General features: G+C 37.7%; 1 protein-coding gene across 1 annotated transcript in view; it reads right to left on the bottom strand.

Annotated features, from left to right (window-relative positions):
- Window positions 1–111: 111 nt before the first annotated feature.
- Window positions 112–2459, bottom strand: part of nphs1 (NPHS1 adhesion molecule, nephrin) — an 81412-nt gene continuing 79064 nt past the window's right edge. Inside the window, exons 29-30 of the mRNA XM_014008699.1 lie at window positions 578–665; window positions 112–141 (exon numbers count right to left, since the gene is read on the bottom strand). Of these exons, the coding sequence (XP_013864153.1) occupies window positions 579–665 (87 nt within the window). The 3' untranslated portion in view covers window positions 112–141; window position 578. The remainder of the gene's footprint in view (window positions 142–577; window positions 666–2459) is intronic.

Here is a 2459-nt window from a genome sequence, read left to right as displayed (position 1 = left end):
GGTGGCACCGTGAGCCCGAGTCACTTCTGCTCCAGTTCCAACCGGCGCACACGTCAGTCCGTTTTTATCTCTAACCTGACTGATTCATGTCTACCTGCAAGCCTGCGGGGCGGGGGGGGGGGGGTGTTGACCATGACTCGCCTATAAAAGGAGAGGCAAAAGGTGAAAGATGGGCAAGAAAGTGAGTACGAGAGACTTCAGAGAAAGGAGAAAATAAAGCTTCAAAGGATGATATAAAAGACGAGCGCTGAGAGAAAAAGCATGACATCATTGTGACGTCCCTGACTGCATGAATTTATTAAAATCTTCTTTTCAAATCATTCTCAGCCTCTATTCAAATTCAGGTTGGAATACGGAGCTGTACATCAGGTCAATTTAGTCTACTGAAGAACTGCAACATCCACACAAAAAGCTCAAAACACTAAAGCAAAAAGCAACTGTAATTACATTTAGTGACTAACAGGTCCTATTCAAATCCTAAGAACCAGATCAAGAAGAATAAAAGTGAGACTACAGTAGTGATTATTAGCTACATGACATAAAATAGAAGATATTTCTTTGATTTTATCTTCTTTACTTTAGACTAACTCTCCTCGCAGCTCAAACGGTAGATCATAATCGTGTGATTGTTGAACATCCATGAACTTTCCCGTTTCCACAAGATCCTGTCAAGAAACATAATAACCATAATAAACATGATGCAATTACAGTATATCATCTGCATTTATTTAGTTTTCAGCAGGACTAAGATAATTAGGAAGTAACTAAATGTGATGACCACTTCTCATGTTATTTTCTCAGAATAATGCGTTGACAGGTCTCTTATTTTGAAATAAACAGTAAGTCGTGCTTCTGGATTTCATCTGAAATCAGTTGACTGTTCTCATCTCCAATAAAGATGGAGCAACTTTGTTTAGTGTTTAGATTTCATTTCAAATTATCACAAGAAAACAAGTTTTTCTTTAATGAAAAATACAAATAAAACAGCTTATTTAATTATCTCAATAGTTGGAATTAAACTGTTATCACAAGCTGTGTTGTGTCAATATAATGTTAAAGGTAAAAAATTATGCTAATTTTAAGTGGGGCTTTGTGGATAGGTTACCTATGAATATCTTACCTGTTGTATAAAGCTCTTTGACCGACCTCCATTTGGAAATTAGAAGTTCAATGATCTACCAGTTACATCTGAGTAGCTGACTTAAAAAGTCAAATATTTACATCTCCATCAATTTTGGATTATACAGTTATTTAAATTTGCAGATGTAAATATTAGCAGAGTAGCTAGCTGTACTACTTCCAGTGAATCCATGGGCAGTTCTGACAGGATTATTAGATTTTTGCTAAAATAATCCACCCGCTTCAGATGTTATCATCCATTAAATGGATGTTATTAACCATTATCAATCCCATAGAATGGCTTCAGACTGTCAGCTGTTTAGAATTAGGCATAAATCCACTAAGGTTAATTTTAGTGAAAATGATGGGCTACGATGAAGTAGACCGGCTTCATCCATGTCAACCTCTCCCGACGTTTACCTGTATAAAAAGCCTCAAAAATCTGTAAAATTTGCAAAAAATCAGTACAACTCGCACCCGTGGGGGGTGGGGGTGGGGGGGGGGGGGGGGTGTCTGTCGGCTGCGGACATGAAAGCGCCCGCTGCGAAGCAGGAGAGGGGAGCAGAACAAGTTCAAAACTTATTTCTAGAGGCAGAACAGGTTGGAAGATGGCTGTTTGATGTTATTCATTTTTTTAAAAATCATCCTATAGGCTCTGACATGTTAGATAAATCTGTAAATGAGGTTTTGAAAAACTCCGTAAGACTTAAAAAAATCTGTGAGATTGCCCTATACGTCCATATACCTGCAAAATGACGTAAAATCCTTATAACTTACAGACAATCCGTACAAGTTGACATGCATGCGGATTCCGGCGGTAGCAGATTGTTGCATTCCAACGCATATGGCACTAGTAACCCACTAGGGGGCACTGTCGGGACAGTCTGAAGCCATTCCATGGGACTGATAACCACTAATAACATCCATTTAATGGACTGATAACATCCGAACCGGCTGAATAATCTTGCAGTGTGAAAAGAGTGGCAGTAAAAGTTTTTATAAATTACTGTTTGTATAAATCATTTCTTTAGACTGAATTAGTTTTAAAAGGAAGTCTGACGAGTTGTAACATTAAAATATATATAAATTTGACAAATACATTGCGACGGATGTTGCCAAGTTGTTTACACCACAAAGCATTTGGGGTAAATGGTGACTCTTACTGGTGTGTGCTTTATCTTGATTGTTTAACTTGGAAAATTTATGACGTTCAGCCCTTTAAATGAAAGTGGACTGCATTACGATAAATGGCATTAGCCATGTGGCGCTAACACCACAAATACTGTATTAGTAATACGGTGTTAGCTATTATATATACTGTGCATATATATGTATATATG

This window comes from Austrofundulus limnaeus, unplaced genomic scaffold, assembly GCF_001266775.1.
Source record: "Austrofundulus limnaeus strain Quisiro unplaced genomic scaffold, Austrofundulus_limnaeus-1.0 Scaffold52, whole genome shotgun sequence".
In the NCBI taxonomy this organism is placed as follows: domain Eukaryota; kingdom Metazoa; phylum Chordata; class Actinopteri; order Cyprinodontiformes; family Rivulidae; genus Austrofundulus; species Austrofundulus limnaeus.
This window is presented reverse-complemented; position numbering and strand designations above follow the sequence as displayed.